This window comes from Lemur catta, chromosome 6 (assembly GCF_020740605.2).
Source record: "Lemur catta isolate mLemCat1 chromosome 6, mLemCat1.pri, whole genome shotgun sequence".
NCBI classification, from domain to species: Eukaryota; Metazoa; Chordata; class Mammalia; order Primates; family Lemuridae; genus Lemur; species Lemur catta.
In genome coordinates, this window is record NC_059133.1 from 17,153,139 (window position 1) to 17,176,046 (window position 22,908).

The 22,908-nt window shown below is 38.2% G+C and overlaps 2 protein-coding genes across 5 annotated transcripts in view; one reads left to right on the forward strand and one right to left on the reverse strand.

Moving 5' to 3' along the window:
* Nucleotides 1-1,201, forward strand: part of GLT8D2 (glycosyltransferase 8 domain containing 2) — a 49,445-nt gene extending 48,244 nt beyond the window's left edge. For all 3 annotated transcript variants that reach the window (XM_045553082.1, XM_045553084.1, XM_045553083.1), the window contains exon 11: nucleotides 599-1,201. In XM_045553082.1, coding sequence (XP_045409038.1) covers nucleotides 599-768 — 170 coding nt within the window. In that variant the 3' untranslated portion in view covers nucleotides 769-1,201. The remainder of the gene's footprint in view (nucleotides 1-598) is intronic.
* Nucleotides 1,202-1,313: 112 nt separating this feature from the next.
* TDG (thymine DNA glycosylase) lies at nucleotides 1,314-21,940 on the reverse strand. Of its 2 annotated transcripts, none has more exons than XM_045553080.1 (10): nucleotides 21,696-21,940; nucleotides 12,305-12,447; nucleotides 11,137-11,378; nucleotides 10,110-10,179; nucleotides 8,547-8,682; nucleotides 8,265-8,347; nucleotides 8,091-8,185; nucleotides 4,805-4,976; nucleotides 3,909-4,034; nucleotides 1,314-3,275 (listed from the first exon to the last, which is right to left on the reverse strand). In XM_045553080.1, the coding sequence occupies exons 1-10, from the start codon at nucleotides 21,716-21,718 to the stop codon at nucleotides 3,130-3,132; spliced, it is 1,236 nt and encodes a 411-aa protein (XP_045409036.1). In that variant the 5' UTR covers nucleotides 21,719-21,940; the 3' UTR covers nucleotides 1,314-3,129. The 2 variants fall into 2 exon arrangements, with proteins under 2 accessions (XP_045409036.1, XP_045409037.1); XM_045553081.1 differs by having other exon boundaries at nucleotides 1,314-3,272; nucleotides 21,696-21,928.
* Nucleotides 21,941-22,908: the final 968 nt, after the last annotated feature.

Sequence of the window (22,908 nt, forward strand, 5' to 3'; positions counted from 1 at the left end):
ACAACTTCTTTGGCGACAATTTGGCAATTTATCAAAATTTAACAGACACACACCCTTCAATCTAGCCATCCCACCTACAAGATTTTATCCTACAGATACATTTGTACACCTACACTGTACATATATAGAGGACTATTCATTGCTGTGCTATTTATGCTAGTGATGGGACAGAACCCATTTAAGTGTCCTTAATAAGGAACTCAGTCAATAAATAATCATGTATCCATTCTATGTAGTCATTAAAAATAATTCAGTAAATCTACATGTACTGCCGTGGAAAGTTTCCAAGACAGTAACTTAAAAAGGCAAAGTATAAATCAATAAATAAATGAAATAAAAAACAAAGGCAAGGTGGCAGTATGCCATATTTTGTCTTCTGTCTTTCAAAAAACATATATCCATATAGGTGTACAGGTAGAACATTACTAGAAGGATTCATGAGAAACTCTTTAACAGTGGTTGCTTTGGAGATTTGGGGTGGGTAGAAAGTTCATTGCATAACCTTTTAATTTTTTTTTACCATGTACTTGTATTCAATTTTTAATATAACAATTTTATTCTCTAACAAGTCTATTATTTTTCTCTGAACACAATGAAGGTTGGAATCCAGATGCCAGATACTCGGAGCATTTTCTGCAGGAAGCTAAATTACTCCACTGGAATGGAAGACACAAACCCTGGGATTTCCCTAGTGTTCACAACCACTTATGGGAAAGCTGGTTTGTTCCTGACCCTGCAGGGATATTTAAACTCAATCACAACAGCTGATATAACTCAACATTTAAAATATTCCCTGTGTAAAAATGTGGAATGATCCCTCTGTAGCCTACTACATATACAACATTGTTCTTTATGAACAGTACCTTTGATACCTATGATCTACAATTTACAAAACAAAAAGTATTCTGTGCAAGTCATCCCTTGGCCCATACAGGCATTGAATTCTTTAAGTACAAGTGGTAATTATGGAAATCAAGGTTATGTGACTGAAAAACACTGTTGGAAAGAATTAAACCCATTTAGTTTATCAGCAATTTGCTTACTACTGAATGACAATTATATACATAAATTTTAAAACTTTCTAAATATATTAATATTTTTCACATGCAGGTATTTTTTAACAGGTAGCCAATCTTGTCTTTTGTAGAACTAGTACATTTAAAATGTGGATGTCTGAAAAATAAAAATTCATAGATTTTTATGATTTTCATCATATATATTATTCTACCTATTAAATATAAGAGAAGGTTAATTGTTCTCAGGTTTAAAGGAGGGAAGAATACCATTGTCTTGCTATAGAAAACACTTAAAACTTAAGGATAACCATTCTTATTATTTTTGATTGTAAAAACCATCAGACTTTCAAATGAACTTTAAAACCTTTCAATATTATTTAATGATAATGTCTCATACTGTCATGTACAGGATATATCAACATTTACTACTAATCTGTCATGTTTAACGAAAAACACCATTATTGTATGCTTGGAAAATCCTCAAACACATTCTCTAGTGAGTGTCTGCCATAATTTAAAGGGTATTTTCCTCATTCACATAAAAAAGTCTATGTAAAGCTACCATAGTTATATACCAAAGCAATACCCAGTTACATGCTTCACATAGTCCCATGAAAAAATAATTCAGTTACTCCTAATCCCTGATGCAAGGCACTTCAAAGCACCCGCACAAAAGGTCCATGTAAACAGCAGTACAGTACATCATTTAAATAACATAAATGACTTTTACACAGCTTGACCCAGACCTTAGGAAAAATAAAATCCATCATAGCTACAGCTAAAAAGCATGTTAAGATTCACAACAATTTTTTTCTCTTACTATTAAGAGAAGAACAAGCTATATAACCTCCCGGTGGATAAAAACCTCATAAATATTTTATATTGAAAAAACAGCATGCTCCCTGGGTATATATGAAATCTGAATATTCAAGAGTGATTAGGAGTAAATGCAAATGGCATTTCTGAATACCCAGCTTTAATACGTATCAGACCTAGTAGTCTGGACTACTGTAGCACCATGGAAAATGCATTAGAAAATCACAAAGGTACATAATTCAAACCAACCTTTCCATGAGGTTCACTTAGTCCACAGTAACGAACAGCAAATAGAAAAAATTTTTAAAATTATTGGCTTATTAGATTTACCTAGCAAGAAAAATTCTGTATTATCTATTTTAGTACATCTCATGTACTTTATATAAAGCACCAGTTTAAATAAGATTATCAAACACCTCCACTATCTTCTTGCTCAGCCTGAAAAGTTCATTTCTTATCACTTTCCATGTCACATCCTTAAAGCCAAGGAGGATAAAATTAAAATGGTAATAAATACTGACAGAGAAATTCAGTTCCTTCTCTATCAAATTTATGTGTCTCAAGTAAAACAGAGATGAGTAACAAAATGTAAAAGGTCTATGCATTCTCTGGAACCTACCATCCCAGAATAGTTACTGCCTATTCAAGGATTAACACACAGGAGTGAGGAGGCCAAAGCCAGGGCCCAGTGCCCTGTCAGGTAAGGGCAGGCTAGCTTTGCTACTGCAAGGCCACACTCTACATTTCTACTACTAAGCAACTCTCACAAACACTCACCAGCGGTAAAGCAAAGAGGTCAGAGTGTGCGTATGATTCAAGGAGCTCTAAAATGTAACAAATGAGACTCCACTGACAGTTAACTTCATATATGAAAACCAGCACCTTTGCCTCTTTACCTGTGGTAATTGTTATTAGCACCCCCCTTCTTAGACATAAAAGGGCTAACGGTATATCTGGGTGTACGGACAGTTAAGACTCAACTATAAATATCCCGACTGTTGTATTTTAAAATTACAGAACAAAAGTGACTCCCGAAAGAAATTATGAATTTCTTCATAAATGAAATATAGTATATAAAAAGCTGGAATGATACAAAAACTCATATACAAAAACCCTACTTTTTTCTTCCAAGCTACTTAGGTTCATAGAGTTCATACTACCATACAACTGTTCTGTACTGTAATTACACCACTAGAGTAAAATACTAATAAAGTACTTCAGTTAGCAAACTGAGGTTCTACTTCTTGACAACTGCATTAAAACTGCAGCATTGAAGCAGAGCTGAGCAACGCCATTCTTAAGCATGATTTCCTTCTTCCTGTTCTTGAGTTCCACAATGATTATGAAAGGAAGGAATCTGGTCTGTAAAGGACTGGGTCATCCACTGCCCATTTGGAATGTTACGGAGAGCTGATTCTCCTGTTAACTCAGCACTGTCAGCTGCTAAGAAGGGAAAAGGATGTTAGTTTATGCTATTGAGAAGTTTTAAATGATCAAATTAGGAGATTTCAACAGTCTGGTGAAGGAGAATTATTATAATAGTTAAGCTTCCTGAATGCAATTCTAAGTTTCTGTCCCATTTTCAGATGCAGGAATGACAAATCCCATTTGTTATTAAAGAAGGAAAATACAACTAGAATGGCTTTGAATCCATGAAGTGAAAATGAGCTATAAAATTTTGTGTAGTTAAACACCGAATAACCATCACATTTTCATTCCTAGTAACTAAATAAATTTTTATATTACTATTCTCACTCATTTTTTAAATTTCAAAATATTAAGGGATACAAGTGTTTTTGTTACATGGGTGAACTGTATCCTGCCGAAGTTAGGGCTTTTAGTGCACCTGTCGCCAGAGTAGTGCACATTGTACCTGATAGGTATGTTTTTACCCCTCACCCCCTTCCCATCCTCCCCGCTTCTTAGTTGCCAATGTCCTTTACACCAATGTATGACTGAGTATACCCATCATTTAACTCCATTCTTTAATACTTTACTCTCTTTCTATTAAATTTCCCCCCCCATCCTGACAAAAGCAAGTCTTTGAAAGGAATTCACATATGGAGGGGAACATACTTAGCCCATTTGAAGAGAAGCTGCAGGGTTCACTATTGCATGGATTTTCATTATAAGCACCACCATATGCTGCTTCGTAACCTGGATCATATTTTTCTTCCTTAACAGCCATCTTCTTTGCATCCTCTGTGAGGAGGGTGAAAAGGATTTAAAACTGATTTTGTGCCACAATTTTGAAAATAGCTTTTATTCAGAAATCATGAATGATTCTTTTTCTTGAATGTTCATAGGCACTGAGATACATCCTTCACTACAATCTTTTTTTTTTTTTTTTTGAGACAGAGTCTTGCTCTGTTGCCCAGGCTAGAGTGAGTGCCGTGGCATTAGCCCAGGTCACAGCAACTTCAAACTCCTGGGCTTAAGCGATCCTTCTGCCTCAGCCTCCCGAGTAGCTGGGACTACAGGCATGCGCCACCATGCCCGGATAATTTTTCCTATATATATTTTTAGTTGGCCAGATAATTTCTTTCTATTTTTTAGTAGAGACGGGGTCTCGCTCTTGCTCAGGCTGGTCTCGAACTCCTGACCTCGAGTGATCCACCGGCCTCAGCCTCCCAGAGTGCTAGGATTACAGGCGTGAGCCACCGCGCCCGGCCCTTCACTACAATCTTTTAAACTCTTTGTAGCATATAGTAAATTAACTCAAAGGAACTGTAAAAACCTATTACATTTAATTTTAGGTGGGGTACAATGTTTCTTAGATGCTCAATGTCTATGGGAGCACCCAGAGTAGACAGAAGACCTTGATGAAAGGAAAACGATAACCAGTATCTATTATCAGAGCACTCTGGCTGCAAATATAGTTGTTTTCTCTGCTCTGGTTTTAAATCCACAACATACTTTTTACAATGCATACATACACAGTATGAATAAAAGGAGCGCTAATAGCAACATACCTTGGGCAAGCTGTAGGTCAAATGTATATTGCACCTCTTGAACGTCTGTATTTCGTTCAATGCCTTTCAACTGATCTCGTAAGTCCTTCAACTTAATGTAGTAATGAACTTTGTCCTGGGCTCGAGGAAACTGAGCACATCTTGCACTGGATGATGGCATAACATAACAGAGCTAGAATCATAAGATTTTACAGCTTCAGAAATCTTACAATTCTATTGAATCCGTTCATATTGAGATTAGAAAATGTATCTTTACTTGGGTTAATAACTTGATACTTAACCACATATAAATACATATAAGATCGATAAAAATAGTTGTGTTTAAGTTTAAATAAAACTGTAATATTTACTTATTACCGAGTCAATAAATAGAAAATAATGAGGCTCCCCCACAGTGTTTATCTATGAATTCATAGTCTCTTCTTTTTAACAGCAAGTCAATTCAGAAAGGACAAAAGGGCCTGAGCATATGAAGGAGTCTTCCTACCCAACTGTGTCTATCCACCTAGTTCCCTTCCCCAAAGGCAATCAATATTGCCAGAAGTATTCCATGAATACACAACCAAAAGTGTCTATTCCTTTTTAAAAAACACACAAATGGTAACATGCTCTACTCCCTGCTTTTTTTACTCAATAATGTATTTCAGAGAGAAATTCTGTATCAAAAATCAAAGTAAAAAGAGCTTCCTTTTTGCTAGCTGTGTAGTACTTTCATAATTTATCTAACCAGAGTCTAACTGTGGACATTTAGGTTGTTTCCAATCTTTCGCTATTATAAGCTGTAGTGAAAAACCTTATACATATTTAATTTCAAATACATGTGAGTATATCTGTTGGATAAATACCTAGAAGTGGAATTGCTAGAAAGACAATTCCATTTATCATTTTGCTTGATGGTGACAAATTGTCCTTGAAAGAACACAACTCTTTATATGTGTGTGTGTGTGTGTGTGTGTGTGTGTGTGTGTGTGTATGAATGAGGCTGATGAATTGTTGACATTCATTGCTATTTTTAAATTGGCCTCCATACCACGTACCACAGGAAAAAACATACTATTTATTCATTTATTTATTTATTTTGAGACAGAGTGTCGCTGTGTTCCCGGGCTAGAGTGAGTGCCATGGCGTCAGCCTAGCTCACAGCAACCTCAAACTCCTGGGCTTAAGCAATCCTACTGCCTCAGCCTCCCCAGTAGCTGGGACTACAGGCATGCACCACCATGCCCGGCTAATTTTTTCTATATATATATTTTAGTTGACCAGATCATTTCTTTCTATTTTTAGTAGAGACGGGGTCTTGCTCTTGCTGAGGCTGGTCTGAACTCCTGACCTTGAGCAATCCACCCGCCTCGGCCTCCCAGAGTGCTAGGATTACAGGCGTGAGCCACTGCGCCCGGCCTATTTATTTATTTTGTTTTGTTTATGCAGCATTTAGAAAATCCTGATTCATAAGAGTATGTAGGTGTAAATGGTACAAGGTTTTTTAACAGCATATTGTCCAATCTCAAGATGATATTTAATTAAAACAATCTAGAAACTTGACAAATTAAATTTTTATTTCAAAGTTTAATCATTAACATCAATAACTTAATATTTCATGATAAAGAATACATTTTAAAAGATAAATGCACTCAAAGCTCATTATAAGAGCTAAAACTACCTATCATGATATGATCCAAGTTCACTTATTATTGTACTTCTGTGATCACATATATCTAAGAGCCTTGCCTGGCACTTAACAGACAATGATGTAGTACCTACAGAAAGAAGTGAACTCACTTGTTCAATTTTAACAAGTAGACAAAGGTGGGCTTCCATTTAAATAAAAACTGGTGCTACAATCTAACTCATCAATTGTATATTTATAAGAAATTAGAAACAGAAAAAATTTAAAAGGAGAAGTTCAGATGTATGTAGGTAGCAGAAACATTATTCTGAGGTCTCCATAGAAATTAGGCAGCACATTGATTCTTCATGATTTAAAATGTTACATATACAGCATGAAAGTCTGTGCGCTGTGTTTTTTTTAAAAGTGTAAACAAAACTTAAAACTATATTTAAGAAGCAAAATTGGAACCAAATATTGTAGAAGCTGTGCAGAAATGATAGTTTGAAAACTACTGTGTTATTTCATGATGGCTTTATATAAAAGACAATAGTATCAAATGCTAATTAGGTTGGTTGGATGTTTGTCTGGGCTGTATTACTTATATGGCTCCAAAATGAAGGTGGGGCTGGGTGCTGTGGCTCATGTCTATAATCCTAACACTTCGGGAGGCCAAGTCCAGAGATTTGCTTTAGGCTAGGAGTTTGAGACCAGACTGAACGAGACCCTGTCTCTACAAAAAATATAGAAAAATTAGCTAGGTATGCTGGTGTACGCCTCTAGTCCCAGCTATTCTGGAGGCTCAGGCAGGAGAATTGCTTGAGCCCAGGAGTTTGAATTTGCAATGAGCTATGATGATGCCACTACACTCTAGCCCAGGTGACAGAGTGAGACCTTGTCTCAAAAATAAATAAATAAATAAAAATAAAAAAAATAAAATGAAGTTGGGCTAAGATATATAAATGGGGCAATAAGTTTGACTAATCAGGAACATGTCTGTGTTTACCTGTTTGTTTCACAACTGCCTACAATGGTTAAACCATTTGAATTTCACAACTATAAGTCATTAAATATATTTTGAATGTAGTATGTGAGCCAATTCCTCTTAATATTTTAGCTGAATAACACAGCATCATTAAGACACTTAGCTGACAAATGTTTTTCTTTTTTTTTTTTTTTTTTTGAGACAGAGTCTCACTTTGTTGCCTGTGCTAGAGTGAGTGCCGTGGCATCAGCCTAGCTCACAGCAACCTCAAACTCCTGGGCTTAAGCGATCCTACTGCCTCAGCCTCCCGAGTAGCTGGGATGACAGGCATGCACCACCATGCCCGGCTAATTTTTTTTTTTATATATATATTTTAGTTGGCCAGATAATGTCTTTCTATTTTTAGTAGAGACGGGGGGTCTCTCTCAGGCTGGTCTCGAACTCCTGACCTCCAGCGATCCACCCGCCTCGGCCTCCCAGAGTGCTAGGATTACAGGTGTGAGCCACCGCACCCGGCCTGTTTTTCTTTTTAATAAAACTCTTAACAGTATCTGAATTCATCTGCAATTACTAGTCAGCAAAATATAGTGTGGTTTTTTTCATGGCATAAATTACAATGGATAGACAAAAAAGGTAAATTAGCTAGAAAAAAATTCATATTTATCTGATTTACAAGTGTAATTTTAAAGACTTACAGTTTCTGTGTCTGGGATCTTATGGGGCTGAAGCCCAAATTCCAAGTTCTTAACCTTTACTCCAAAAACTTCTTTACTAAAAATTTCATAAATACCTAAAATGAAATACAAACATATTTACATTGCCCATAATGTTAGCAAAGAAAAAAGATGAAATTTAAAAGTAAATCTTACATTTTCCATTAAACACTGCTATTCGTGGCTGATATTTCTGTAATTTCTGTACTAGAATACGTCCTCCTTCACGGAATTCTTTACTAAAATTGAATTAAAAAGTAGTAAAAATATAAATATGGCAGTATTTATAATATGCTGCATCCAGGCAGCTTTCAATAAAAGATCACATCACACATTTGTTATGCTCAGCTTGAACAAGATACACACGATGTTCCTAGAGTATCCAGGCATCAGCATGGTCAAGATTGCAACTTGCAAAAATAAATGCTGTGTAATTACCTAGAAAGATCTTTGCTGCCTGGCGTTGTCCTTTCCACCATATTGGTAAACCCAATACCATACTTTCCTGGTAAAGTGTGGTCATCCATATGACTCAGCTGGACCTCACTCAGCCCTGACATAAACAAACACTTCCCTGTAAAAAGAGAGTTCAGTTTATTTCTGCAGGAGGTCAAAGGCTTTTGTTCAAAGAACTGCTGTGGTAGTCTACATTCTTATTCTTGAAATTAAAAAAAAAGATTTAGGATATTTAAAATTATAACATAGGCTACATACCATACTGAGCAATTACTATGTGCTGGGTAATATGCAAAGCCCTTCTCATGGATTATCTCATTTAGTCATCATAATTATCTTATCAAATACTATTATCATCTCCTTTTCACAGGGGGTTATGGTAAATGCCTATCTGAGAATAAATAGCTCGTTAGTGTAGGAAACTTTAAAATTATTTGTTTTCCTTTTCGATAATGATGATACCACCACCTGTTTCTGGAATACCTCACAGATAAACATGTATACCAATAGACTAAAAACATGCAAACACCTTGACAGTGGAGAAAATTAAAAGCTCCCTAGAAAAAAACTAGACTTCTCTAGAAAAACATCCCTAGGGAAAAACTCTTCTAAAATAATAGAGACAATATGTTAATAGTTCCAAAAACTTACTATCATTTTCCCTATGTGTTTTTAATATTACTATCAGATAATCAATTAGTATTTCCTGAGGGCCCACTACATGCATTGTTCTAGCAGGCAGTGTCACATAAGACAACTGACACATACACAGGGCAATGCAACAGCAGTTATACTTTGTTGTAAAGCTCACTTTAAAAGTATGAGTCTTTACGACTATTTTCTGCTTTCCTAGGAAATCGACAAAAATCTAGAAAAGTGAGTATTCTGTCTGCATTGCCACAAAGATATGCTATTATTACTATGTCTATGATAACAATTTTTTAAAAAAATCATTTAGGCCAGGCACAGTGGATCACTCCTGTAAACCCAGCACTTTGGGAGGTAGAGGCAGGGAGGGCAGTAGAGGGAGGGAGGGCAGTTGAGGCCAGGAATTTGAGACCAGCCTGGAAAACACAGCAAGACCTCATCCCTGTGAAAACTTTAAAAATTAGCCGGCGTGGTGGCGAGTGCCTACAATCCTAGCTACTCGGGAGGCTGAGGTGGGAGGATTGCCTGAGCCAGAAGCTTGAGGTTACAGGAAACTATGATCATGCTACTACAATCCAGCCTGGGAGACAGAGTGAGACCCTGTCTCTAAAAAAAAAAAAAAAATTATAAAAAGTAGTAAAACTCATTAAAAACAATTCAAACAAAAGGGAAAGTACTTTTTCATGTCCTTCTACTCTTGTGTACCAAAATGTTAATGGTGACATATCACTTTAAACTCTTTGTTTTCATGTACATACAAACACAGAGAACATGAAACATGAATATATATTTACACAGTCTCTTTCTTTTTAAAAATACAATTAAAAAAAAAAACCCCTTTGACAAAGACATATAACTTAACTTAAAAGTAAATTAATAAAAAAAGTAACCACTTACAGAAATGGTTTCCAGGTCCAGGGTAATGATGCCCTTTGTAAGCAGCCATGAGTCCTGGGTTTATGCCAATCTATAAAACAAAATAATTATACATTTTAGTCTTAAAAGGTAGGACTTAATTAAGCCTTAGGGCTTCTATGGAGCAATGGTAAACAAAACAGAATTGACCAAAATACAAATATAATCTAGCATCATAAGCAATATCATTTATCAATTACTACTCTTGGTTTGAACAAAGTATTCCACATAGAGGAAAGCAATTTCCTTTATATTAAAAGTTTTGCTGTTGTTTTTAAAAACCAGTTTGAATCCCTCATGATCCTAGGCCCCTTATCCTCACCAACTGGGCTGCCTTCAGTCTGAAAAAAGAGAGGTCCTACTCAATCAATCTGAGCTCATGGCCTGCCACAAGTCTGGTTTTTAACTCCCAGCAAGTAGCTTACTCCATATCACCTACACAGTTGCGTACATGCTGATGTGTCTTATAGTTACTGACAAAAATAAAAGTTCAAAATCAGTGCTATCATTTATGGAGTTCTCACATGTATCATGCAATCTAAATAATCCACATGGATTATTTCATTTAATTGCAACCCTATAAGGGAGGTATTTTTATCACCCCTAGAATATCAATGAGGAAACTGGTGTTTAGAAAGGTTAATGCTTGTCCAAGGTCATCCTTGAAATAGGATTTGAACCCAGACAGCCCCAATCTGGTGCTTATCCCCAATATAAGACAATCTCATGAAGGTGACACTCTTTACCACCAAAAGGATTCTTAGAAATGGTTCTTTTCAGCAAAATGCCATTTACAAAAACAACTGCTAAGTAAAGCTAATCCCCCATGCTATTTATAAAATCAAACAAGGGCTTCTCGTCACCAAGAAATGGGGGAAACTAACTCAAATATGACGAAACTAAATAATTTTTAAATTTAAAAATATATCAAAAATTAAAAATAAATAAATAAATAAATAAATAAATAAATAAATAAATAAAAGTAACGATCAAGGGCAAAAATCCTTACAATGACAATGTCCAGATTGAAGGTCAAAATATCAGGGAGAGTCTTGGTCAAAAGTTCAGCTTCTGAAACACCATTAAAACGGTCCACTTTTCTTTTCACTTTAAACGTGTCTGTAATTTTTTCTTGCTTGTCTTTTGATTTTGTGGATTTGCCAGATTTTTTTGACTCAGCAGGTTTTTTGGGTTCCACTGGTTTTTTTGGTTCTGTTGTTCTGGATTTTCTTTTCCTTCCTTTTGGAGGCTCTGAAACACAGTGATTTCCAGAATGCAAATGCAGAAAATCTTAACTTAAAAATTTTGACTGCTTTCCCAGAGAAGTTACTCTATCAACACCCTTTTTACTCATTTCTCTAAAAATAAGCTCTTATATTCCCATCATAAGTTGTCTCCTCTGCAATATCTTCCCCTTCTTTTACCCTAGAACTGAGTTCATGCAGGCCCCAACCCCACCCGCCTTCCCCTGCTAGCTGTTCTTGGGAAGAAACACCCGTGATAACCATAGACTGATTTTTCTATACCATCTTACTCGGCATCTTGGCCTCCCCAGGGATACAAGTGTCTAAGCACCATTTTATAGGAATTCTAATTGTAAATACATAAATAATTAAGTAAACAAATATAAGGATAAATAGAAAAACAGGAAGGAAGGGAAACATTTTAACTCAATTTCCCCATAATTTCCAGAAGTAGAAAACCTCAAATGGTTTGCAGGTTTGTTTTAGAGGTTATAAGGTAATACTCTGTTCCACACACAAAGAGGTGAATTTAGAGGTGCTGAGAATAAAATCTCTGGGCTGGCAATATTTTTTAAAAGGCAAGACTTAGGGATCCGACCTCAGGGCCTTAAGCAGAGTTTCTCAACTTTCACAACATTAACATCTAGGCTAAATAATTCTGTGCTCCTCTTCACCACGTAGTGCGCTGAAGTGGAATGTGTGTTTACCCATTACTTTCCTCTACTAGATTAGGAGATATTCAAGGGCAGAATCCATGTTCTTTTATTTCTTAGAATGTATCAGAGTGCTTAGCACATACTAAGTACTTAAAAACTAGATTAAATTTTTTAACACTAAAATAGGGGTGGGAATTTTAATTCATCATTAAACCCTTTCTTAAATAAGTTGGTTGATCCAGTATCTAATTTTCTAAACTATCATGGTGAAAAGTACCTTGTACAGGTTCTTCAGCAGGAGCTGGGGCTGGAACTTCTGCTGGCATTTGCTGTTCACTCAGAACTGCCAAACTGGGAGCTTCAGCCATCATTTGTTGAAATGGAAAGGTATAAAAAGCTGGAGCTGGCTGAAGGGAATAGCTGAAAGAACAATGAAGAATAAGATATAATGGTGATTAAATTAAATCCAAATGTAAGTTTAAGGGATCAGGTATAAAAAAAATCTTCAGGATCCAAATACTTTGTGACCAGATTGCAGTATTTATTTAGAATAGATAACAGGGAGGCGAGAGAGGAGGAAGATCTATTCCTGTATGTACACATTCACTCAACCTTTACTGAGTACCTATTAACCAAACACTAACTCTCACACTGTTTAATGACTAGATGTATCACCAATAAAACTTACCAGTCCTGTCAAGTTAGTCTGTACTTTCTCTTAGATGAGATCATGGGAATTTTCTAGTAGACAGACTTGAAAGGCCTGTCAATCCATACAGGGTTAAAATGTCCACAAATAACAATTTCTGTGCCTACCTTCAGTATTTAATCACCTTCTCACAGAGATCTCCAGTCTAACTTAAGGGTTCTCTTTTGGTTTATTTGCCTGTTTACTTATTTATTCTTTAGATTTGTTTTTTTCTTGGTGGTTTTTGTTTTGTTTTGGTTTTTTGCCACTGCTATGGTTTCAATGTGTCCTCCAAAGTGCATGTGTTGAAAATTTAATCCTTTTTTTTTTTTTTTTGAGACAGAGTCTCGTTCTGTTGCCCAGGCTAGAGTGCCGTAGTGTCAGCCTAGCTCACAGCAACCTCAAACTCCTGGGCTTAAGCAATCCTTCTGCCTTAGCCTCCCGAGTAGCTGGGACTACAGGCATGCACCACCATGCCCGGCTAATTTTTTCTAATTTATTTTTAGTTGTTTGGCTAATTTCTTTCTATTTATAGTAGAGGCAAGGTCTCGTTATTGCTCGGACTGGTCTCGAACTCCTGAGCTCAAGCAATCCTCCCACCTCGGCCTCCCAGAGTGCTAGGATTACAGGCGTGAGCCCCCACGCCCGGCCGAAAATTTAATCCTTGATGCAACAGTGTTGAGAGCCATGAGGGCTCTGTCCCTATGAATGGATTAATGAATTATCTCAGGAGTGGATTCCTGATAAAAGGATGAATTTAACCCCCTTCCCAGTCTCCTTCTCTCTGGTCATGTGATACCTTCTGCCATGTAATGACACAGTAAGAAGGGCCTCACCACATGTAGCTCCTTGATGTTGGACTTCCCAGCCTCAAGAACTGTGAGCCAAAAAAACTTCTGTTGTTTATAAGTTACTCAGTCTATTCTGTTATAGCAGCATAAAACAGACTAAGACAGCCATTAAATAGTAACTAGAAATGGATATTTTGGAAATATGTGTTGAATTTAACAAAGAAAAAAACCCTCTAAACCTCTCTTCCGAACCTGATTTAAACTTTGGACTGGGCATGGTAGCTCATGCCTATAATCCCAGCACTTTGGGAGGCCAAGGCAGGAGGATCACTTGAGGCCCAGAGTTTGAAACCAGCCTGAGCAACATAGTAAGATCCCATCTCTACAAAAAACTTTTTAAAAATTAGCTGGGCATGATGGTGCACAGCTGTAGTCCTAGCTGCTCAGGAGGCTAAAGTGACAGGATTCATTGAGTACCCAGTAGTCCAAGCCTGCAGTGAGCAATGACCATGCCACTGGACTCCAGTCTCAGTGACAGAGCAAGACCCCATCTGTGAAAAAATAAACTTTCTTCAAAGTATTCTGTTCAAAATAAAGAATGTAGGCCTTCAAAGAAAACAACTTCAAAAAATCATTTCTGATGACCTTAAACTACTATCTCAAGCTGTTGCTATTAATATCAGCACAAAACTAGGGAAGTAAATACATTTTTGATGAAATTCAAGTTATAGCTTATGCCAAATAATGCCATTAAATACACAGGAGGAAGAAAAATGGAAATAAAATGGAAAAGTATTATTTACTATTTGGAGATAAAAGTCATGTTTTTTAGGTACCCTAGTAATCAGTTTTCTTTCCTGTGACATGTGGAAAAAGAGAATAGGAAGCTCAGAAAGCAGAGATTAAAATGGCAAACAAGTACACTTTAAATGGGTGAATTCTGTAGTATGTAAATCATATCTCAATAAAATGGTTAAGGGGGGGGAGCAAACTAAAGCATTCCTCGAACAAGCTTAAATGGCCTAGCGAGACACAGGCTAACAGACTACCCATGGGTGGCAGGGCTAGAATGTTGGAAGCTCAAAGATAAATAGAGGCAGGCTGGGCACAGTGGCTCACGCCTGTGATCCTAGCACTCTGAGAGGCCAAGGCAGGAGGATCACTTGAGCTCAGGAGTTCGAGACTAGCCTGAACAAGATCAAGACCTTGTCTCTACCAAAAAAAAAAAAAAAAAAAGAAAGAGCCAGATGTGGTACCATGCCTGTAGTCCCAACTACTTGGTAGGCTGAGGAGGAGGATGGCTTGAGCTCAGGAGTTGGAGGGTACTGTGAGCTAGGCTGATGTCACGGCACTCTAGCCAGGGCAACAGTGAGAATCTATCTCTCCGGAAAAAAAAAAAAAAAAAGATAAACAGAGGCCCAATCCCAATGAACAAATCATTGGAGAAGTATTCCAACTTCAAGCTACCTTTATGGGTAAATTGGTAAAGAAAAGATTAAGAATGCATGAGAGGCCGGGCATGGTGGCTCACACCTGTAATCCTAGCACTTTGGGAGGCTGAGGCAGGAGGATCGCTCAAGGTCAGGAGTTCGAGACTAGCCTGAGCAAGAGGAAGACCCTGTCTCTACTAAAAATAGAAAGAAATGATCTGGACAGCTAAAAATATATATAGATAAAAAAATTAGCCAGGCATGGTGGCACATGCCTGTAGTCCCAGCTACTCGGGAGGCTAAGGCAGAAGGATTGCTTAAGCCCAGGAGTTTGAGGTTGCTGTGAGCTAGGCTGACTCTGTAGCCCAGGCAACAGAGCGAGACTCTGTCTCCAAAAAAAAAAAAAAAAGAATGCATGAGAAATACTAAACTGTATCTTAAGACTTTTCTTTCTTTAAATATATTATTCTCAAATTATATTAAAAAAGATAACAATGATTTAGTTTAGTACAATAACATGAGAAAATATTATGCAGCCAGTAAAAATTAAATGTATTGCTATTATGTAAAAGCACAGGAAAAGTTTAATATATATTTTAAAGTAGAAAATAAATTCTTTTCTAGGCTGCACAGATGTAGACAGGGACTAGAAGGTAAAATGTGAAAATGAAGAGAAGTGCTTTGAATTGTGCCTGGCACAAAGTAAAATGTCTTCTCTTTTCAGACTTTTCTTAATATTATTAGTAGCTCTTTCCAATAAATTGTTAAAATATTGGTTGTGCAGTATTTATGATTTAAATATTCTAATGAGAAGACTTATATAGCTAGGTTAGATCAAGAGATCTTGAGCAGCTACCATAGGGAAATTCTAACATTATGAACTGCAACTTTAGATTGTGGCCAGTGGCAGCTTCCTGAGATGCTTGAATATATAAAAGATATTAAGTCACAATAAATGAGTGGCCAAAAGAATGCACAAGGTCTGTCCTTAGCCTGTCGCATGGTCAGGGAGGCAACCTACCTACCGCTTTTCCCCCACATTTCTTTACTGCTCTCCGAGTTTCTCCGACATGTCCCATTTTGAACACTTCACAAAAATCCAAACTTACAATACATAAATTAGGGAGTCACTATTCATATTACAAAAGAATTCTTCATTTAAGAAATTCCCAAAATGTGGCTCCCTTAGTATAGTTAGGGGTCGTTATGCATCTTCAGAAATTGTGGGGCTCAGAAACTGAAAATTAAAATTCTAGAAATCACAGTTGGCTCAATAAAAAGTGACAAATCAGGAAGAAAAAGACTGAACTCTTATATTAGATATATGTATCAATTCTGAAAGAAATCCAGAAACTTATCTATAATAATGATATATCCCTTAATCTTTCTAAAAATGATCTGTGGCACTTTATAATAGGTTAAATTAGAACACAAAAAGAAAAAATAAAGCTATGGCAAATAAAATGTGTTAGTTCTGAGGTAATATACTATCTTTGAGCATTAAAAAATTTAGTCTGATTATCTCAACAGTTTCCCAACAGCTAGAACAAAAAGAAAGAGGGTGGATTATTGGCAGAAGCATTACATCTACATAAAAACCTTCACGAATATGAATGTTAGTTAACTAAAGTGTTCTGAAAAATGGAATCTTCTATTACCTAATAATAGCTAAATTTATAAGCAGCATAAACTTGTTTCAACCTCAGTGTGAAAATATTTCTTAAACACATTTTTTGCATGTATATATGATAATTGCTGCTTCAGAATTCAGAATTCTGCAATGTTTCTATAACGGAGACAGCAACAGAGAGCATTTAGGTCATTCATACTCTCAAGGCCTGCATTTCTTCACTATAAAAATAGGGGACTAGATTCAGTGATTTCTACAAATATGGAGACTGTATAGGAAATAGGATTCAATCTGTCTAGACTCAGAACAGACCCCAAAGACTTTTTATTTTCTATAACTCTCTGATATCAAACTTGCAAGCATGATGAATTCTTTTATTTCCCTTTGCTTGCTTTTCTTCCCTCATCATTTACGTTTGTCCCAACTGTTCTTCGCTACCTTTCCTCTCTCACAGTTTCCTGTTGTTTACCCCTTTTTCTCTCCTAGCCTCTATTTGTACTCCCCTTCTACTGAACTACAGGGGTCATTGGATTGGTTTTTATAGCTGCCTGAAATTGATGAACCGTGTAAAGTCATCCCTCCGTATACACAGGGACTGGTTCCAGGACTTCTCAAGGATACCAGTATCAATGGATGCTAGTCCTTGACATAAAATGGTATAGCATTTGTATATAACCTATGCACAACCATCTGTCTACTTTAAATCATGTCTAGATTACTTATAATACCTAATACAATGTAAATGCTAGGTAAAGTAGTTGTTATCCTGTATTGTTTTTTTTATTTGTATTATTTTTTATCATTGTATTGTTATTTTCATTGATTTTTTTCCCCAAATAGTTTTGATTCAGTTAGTTGAATTCTTGGATGTGGAACCCACAAATATGGAGGGCCAACTGTATTTTCTGAAAGTCTTTCTCAAAACACACACACACACACACACACACATACACACAAGCACACACACCCCCACACAAGCACACACATCCCATGCAGAGTTGATTAAGAAGTCTAGTTAATTTGGATTTGCTGTACTTCAAAAAACTAAATCTTTAAGGTTTTCTCTAAAATTAATGACTCCAACTTCTTTAATCTTCTGTTATTTTACACTATTTTAAGGAATTAAGTTGCCATTTCTTAAATACATTTTATTATCTTCACTTAAACAAGTGTATACAATACTGTAATGATCAGTGCTAAATAATCCAGATGCTCAACTAAAGGGGTCCAGTTATGTAAACTATGATGAAATAGCACCGTAACCATTACAAGACTGCATTTGATATTGCTGAGTAGAAGTATATGTATTCGTCATGTGTATAGTCTACTTTCTACTGTTTCTACTTTCACAGTTTCTACTGTGAATACAAAGATTTAGAATAAGCCAGAGTCTGGAGTTCACCTAAATAGTCGTCATACAGTAAGATTTCATGTTTCTTCACTATCTGGCCATGTTTTGGTGCTCAGAATCAAACAGAACACTCATCAGCCTGAAACTGAGCAGCGCTATCAACATCCTCATTCTGGAGACAAACTAGAGAACCCAATACTTTAGCTTTGCTGGCACCCACACTATACTGTTGATTCATACTGAGTTTGCCTTCAGTAACAACTGCCCTTCTCCTCATCCCACACATTTATCATTGATTTTTCTGCACCTGAGTACAGGATTGTGCCTCTTTTTGTAAAAGATGATTCATCATTCCAGTCAGTCAGAATTTATCTGGACTCTGATTCAATCTATCAATCCCACAAAAGCTTCCCAGAGTTGGGTCACTCACAAATTTTATCAGCATGCCATCAGCACCTTGAAATTAAGTTGCTGAAAGGAACAAAGTTGGGGATAGAGACACATGGCATATGAGTATAGCACTCTCTTCCGTCTGCCCTTGATTCTTTCAGTAGTAAACCAGTTGTTTGTTTCACCTAACTGGACTGCCATCAGGCTATCTTAATCTTGCCCACAAGGAGAAGCAGTATGGCACTACCTAGAAGCAGACTTTAAAACTAGACTGCCTGGATTCAAATCTTGGCTCTGACATTTACTAGCAGTATGGACAAGTTCCTTAACTTTTTCATGTCTCAGCTTCCAAATTTGCAAAATGGGATATAATAGCACCTAATTCATTGGTTATGAGGATTAAGTTAGTTAGCATAAGTAAGACACTTAAAATTTGCTATAATAATGTCTATTGTAGGCACCTCCTGTCAGCATCCCACCATTGCTAATATAGGTCTTGCAATTTTCTGGATTTATACTGTAGTCCAGTAGTCACCAGTTTCTTTTAAAAATGCTTAGTAAATACTGCTAAATAAAAATTTTATTCAGGATCAGTGTCAATAGAGGACAGACTCCTCCTCTGGAAGAAATAGGTACCCAAGTGTTTATTTCCAGCTTCAGGTCCCTCACCTGTTGTCTGTAAGAACTCAAAGACTGCTGTATTCTGGCCTCTCCCTTGAAATATAACACATCCAAGCCAGGACATATGATTTCTGTTAGAGCACCACCTAAAAGTTCTCTTACATGCCCTCATTGATCTTGAGATTCAAATCTTACAGACATTCATTTTGCCATTTCCAGAATGACAATCATTTTCCTTAACATAGGAGATGAAAATCCAAATCAGAACTAAGTACTTACGCTTCCTTTCATCTACTACCACCATGCCAGTGAACTGGACAGAAAACCCAAATCTTTTTTGTCCTTCTCATTATCCACATCTAACTATTAAAAAAACAGTCCTTCTTGGTCTCCTTAACATTTCTAGAAAGCCTATTCTCATTTGAGGGTTAATTTTTCCTGTCTGTGTTCTTAGTGGTCCATTTTATTCTTTTCCAGGCACTTCTGATTTGGCACCCTATTTTCCATCTTTGGTAAATGTCCTTTTTATGCTTGAGGTCATTGGGAACACACTAGTCTCCTTATAAAATACCTTCTTTTCTCTTCTCTGGTTGATTTGATGTTAAGCACTTTTTAAGACTCTTGAACTATTTTCCCTTTTTAAAAAATTTATATTCATGGAATCTTTTTCTTTGAATATTTGCAATTAATCTTCTAAAACAAAAAGTATATTTAGGCCGGGCGCGGTGGCTCACGCCTGTAATCCTAGCCCTCTGGGAGGCTGAGGCGGGTGGATCGCTTGAGGTCAGGAGTTCGAGACCAGCCTGAGCGAGACCCCATCTCTACTAAAAATAGAAATAAAAAAATTATCTGGCCAACTAAAAATATATATACAAAAAATTAGCCGGGCATGGTGGCGCATGCCTGTAGTCCCAGCTACTCGGGAGGCTGAGGCAGTAGGATCGCTTAAGCCCAGGAGTCTGAGGTTGCTGTGAGCTAGGCTGACGCCACGGCACTCACTCTAGCCCGGGCAACAAAGTGAGACTCTGTCTCAAAAAAAAAAAAAAAAAGTATATTTAATATATCCAGCATTCCTTTTCTTGATTAGCACAAAGGATGACAGAGAACCACTCTTTAAGGATTACCTGGGGGCTGAGCTATTTCAGAACCTCCAAGGATAAACTCTTTAGAGTATTACACAGAATTTTCCATATTTCCTGAAGGTGAAAGCTTTGCAAGCCAAAACAAAAAAATGGTCTATAGCCTTTTTTTTTTTTTTTTGAGACAGAGTCTTGCTCTGTTGCCTGGGCCAGAGTGCCGTGGCATCAGCCTAGCTCACAGCAACCTCAAACTCCTGGGCTTAAGCAATCCTTCTGCCTCAGCCTCCCGAGTAGCTGGAACTACAGGCATGCACCACCATGCCTGGCTAATTTTTTTTTTCTATATATATTTTTAGCTGTCCAAATCATTTCTTTCTATTTTTAGTAGAGACGGGGGTCTCGCTCTTGCTCAGGCTGGTCTCGAACTCCTGACCTCGAGCGATCCTCCCACCTCAGACTCCCAGAGTGCTAGGATTACAGGCGTGAGCCAGCGCGCCCGGCCGTCTATAGCCTTTTGGATGAAGTTAAGACAATATAAGTCATGGCTTTGAGCTGAGCAGTGTACTGGAGTCCCATTATATTGATAAGGCCTTATAATATATAATTTATTTGATGGTAGGCTTTGCCCAAGTTTCAATTCTGCTCTGAAGTAAGATCACATGGGTGAGAGGGCTTTCCACAAGTTCTGATGAATTCTCTTATTCATTTGTAAAGTTCTTCTGGGAAAGAACTGGAGTAATTTATTCCACGGTTTGATCCATAAAGTCAGGATAAAGTCCACACTTTACATGTATCTCTTTTCCTAACTCTAAGACAATTTATTTTAGTTACTTTAGTGTGCCAATTCTATATAATACCTATTCACAGCATGTCAGAACCAGATTCCAGAAATGTCTACTTTATAGACAAGAACAGAGAACCACAGAAGTGTCTCAGCTCCCATGAGCCACTGAGAGGACAAGTCTTCATTAGGTCTAATAGTATTTTATTTCAATGTAAATCTTCTTTATCTTTTAAAAGACCCCGACATATTTATATTTTTAAATTTAGCTTTCCGCCAGGAGTTCAAATCTCTAAATCTCTGCTTTTGCAAAACGTCCTGACGTACCTAACACTCCTCCAAAGGACATTTTAAAAACAGATTCTTAAGACCATCCCCAAGACCACTGGAAAACTCAAAGACAATTTTTAGACTGACTTCTTGAGAGTGTTACACGTATTTCCACAGCAATACTATCTAATCCGTGACCCTCAGCGTTGCTTTTAGTAAGCCTTTGGGGAGGAAGTCACAATAAATCTACTAACTTTAAAATGAAAACTCCCGGAGCTGAGAACGTATGATGCTCGAGCCTCACAGCTCTATGCGTGGTAATGAAGGGTGAAGGGAAACGTCGCCAGAAATGGCATCGGGAAAGAAACATTAATTAGCCCAGTTGCTTATCGCGGGCGACTGCAGACCGCTCCAGCTGTACCAGAAACCCCCTCGGGGTGGCCTAGGCCACCGGCCACAGAGACTCGGCCGAGCACGACGCAGTGCGCACGCGCGGCCCCGGCCTTTGTACTCGGCCACGGCGCTTAAAGACCCCTGCGTGCGCGCGCTCGCCGCCGGCCAGCCCCGCCGCGAGGGGCGCGGGGACGGGGCGGAAGGGGGGGGAGGGGGAGAGGGCGGCGCTCCGCCCCGGCTTTACCTGCCCGCGTTCTCCGCTTCCATTCCCCGAGGCCGCTCGCGCGGGCGGCTTCTCCTGCCAGGCAAACGGGCCACCGGTCTCTGTAGCAGGCGATGTACACACGGAGATACGACAATACCACAGACTTGGACCCGATTGCTGGCAAGAGCCGGATAGCAGCTGGCCTCAAGCTCCTCCCCCAGGCCTCTCCCGCACACCCCTCCAAGGGCCCCCCCTTCTTTGAGGCACTTCCGCCTCCCAGGAGCCAACTCCCATGCTTGGTGAGTATCACGTGACGCAGGGCCGCCCAACCGCGCTCGGCCCCTTCTCATTGGGCTCCCCGGCTCCGCCGCTTGGCCTTTCGGGAAGGGTGGAGGACAAAAAAAGGTGGGGGCGCTCGGCTGACGTCAACTTTTGTCCGCCCTGAATTTTCTGGGGTGCGTGGAAGCGTGGGTGAAGGACTTTGAGGGAGTCATGTTCTTTAGGGGCGCTGTGTAGATGGAGCGTTTGTGCTTCTCAGCGTTATCCAGTCCTTGTCACCCTAAATGTTATCTCGATTTAAAACGGTGTGTTGGCTGGGCAGGGTGGCTCACGCTTGTAATCCTAGCACTCTGGGAGGCCCAGGGGGGTGGATCGCTGGAGGTCAGGAGTTTAAGACCAGCCTGAGCTAGAGCGAGACCCCGTCTCTACGAAAAAAATAGAAAGAAATTATCTGGACAACTAAAAATATACAGAAAAAATTAGCCGGGCATGGTGGCACATGCCTGTCGCCCCAACGACTTGGGAGGCTGAGGCAGTAGGATCGCTTGAGCCCAGGAGTTTGAGGTTGTTGTGAGCTAGGCTGACGCCATGGCACTGTAGCCCAGGCAACAGAGTGAGACTCTGTCTCAAAAAATAAATAAATAAGTAAATAAAAATAAAACGGTGTGTTGCATTAATTATCAGGTAACATGATAGGGAAAGAGACTTTGGAATCAGAAAACATGGGAATCAAGGGCACTGTACCACCTTGGGCCTCAATTTCCTAATCTGTGAAATGAGGGTGAATGTAAAACTACTGGTCTCTCTACATAAATCATTCTCTGCTTTACTTTGGATATGTGAAAATACTAACGTTTGAAGTCTACCTTACTAGATACCATATCAAGCATCATCACCTTATAAGCTTACAGACTAACCCCTCTTATTTCTCTATGGTTCTTCCCCTGGTTTTTGTTTGATTAGTTTTCAACTT